This window comes from Penaeus monodon, chromosome 29 (genome assembly GCF_015228065.2).
Source record: "Penaeus monodon isolate SGIC_2016 chromosome 29, NSTDA_Pmon_1, whole genome shotgun sequence".
Classification (NCBI taxonomy): Eukaryota; Metazoa; Arthropoda; class Malacostraca; order Decapoda; family Penaeidae; genus Penaeus; species Penaeus monodon.
In genome coordinates this window covers 37747422-37748028 of record NC_051414.1, presented here as the reverse complement: position 1 = coordinate 37748028, position 607 = coordinate 37747422, and the positions used below count along the sequence as shown (strand labels likewise).

Here is a 607-nt window from a genome sequence, read left to right as displayed (position 1 = left end):
CGATATAGTTTTTTATATTTTTTTATAGAGAGGGAAGGTGTGAGGTTATTTGCTGTTCATTTCTTATTCATATGTATGTTTTAAGTTTGTCGCAATGGGCGTTTATTTTGGTAGCCACTAAACTGTCTTCATAAAATGCATGTAATTTTATTTCACTCTGCTTCATGTCTTCCCAAAATACACATATCCTTTTAATTCATATTCTACATTCTTTATTCACTCCCCCCCCCCCCATTATTACCATCCTTACACCTACATATACCCTTTACTTTTCCCTCTCCCATGCACATTCTCTACACTCTTTATTCACTCCCCCCCTTATTACCATCCATACACCTCTAGTATTTACACCTTCCTTTCTCTCCCCCACGCATTTTCGCCTTTATGGCCCAGGGCGGGAAGGACTACCTCCGCGGCCGCTCCAACAACAACAGCGTCGACCTGAACAGGGACTTCCCCGACCTGGACCGCATCATGTACTCCAACGAGGCGCGTCACAACAGTTACAACAACCACCTCATGGCGCAGCTCAAGAGGCTGGATCACCAGGTCGGTTGGTTTCGCTGTTTTTTGTTTTTTTTTATGGAGGGTGAAAGATATTTGGTGG

At 43.5% G+C, this 607-nt stretch overlaps 1 protein-coding gene across 1 annotated transcript in view; it reads left to right on the top strand.

Annotated features, from left to right (window-relative positions):
• LOC119592237 (carboxypeptidase E-like) overlaps nt 1-607 on the top strand; it is a 28024-nt gene that overhangs the window by 12065 nt on the left and 15352 nt on the right. Inside the window, exon 5 of the mRNA XM_037941069.1 lies at nt 394-549. Within this exon, the coding sequence (XP_037796997.1) occupies nt 394-549 (156 nt within the window). The remainder of the gene's footprint in view (nt 1-393; nt 550-607) is intronic.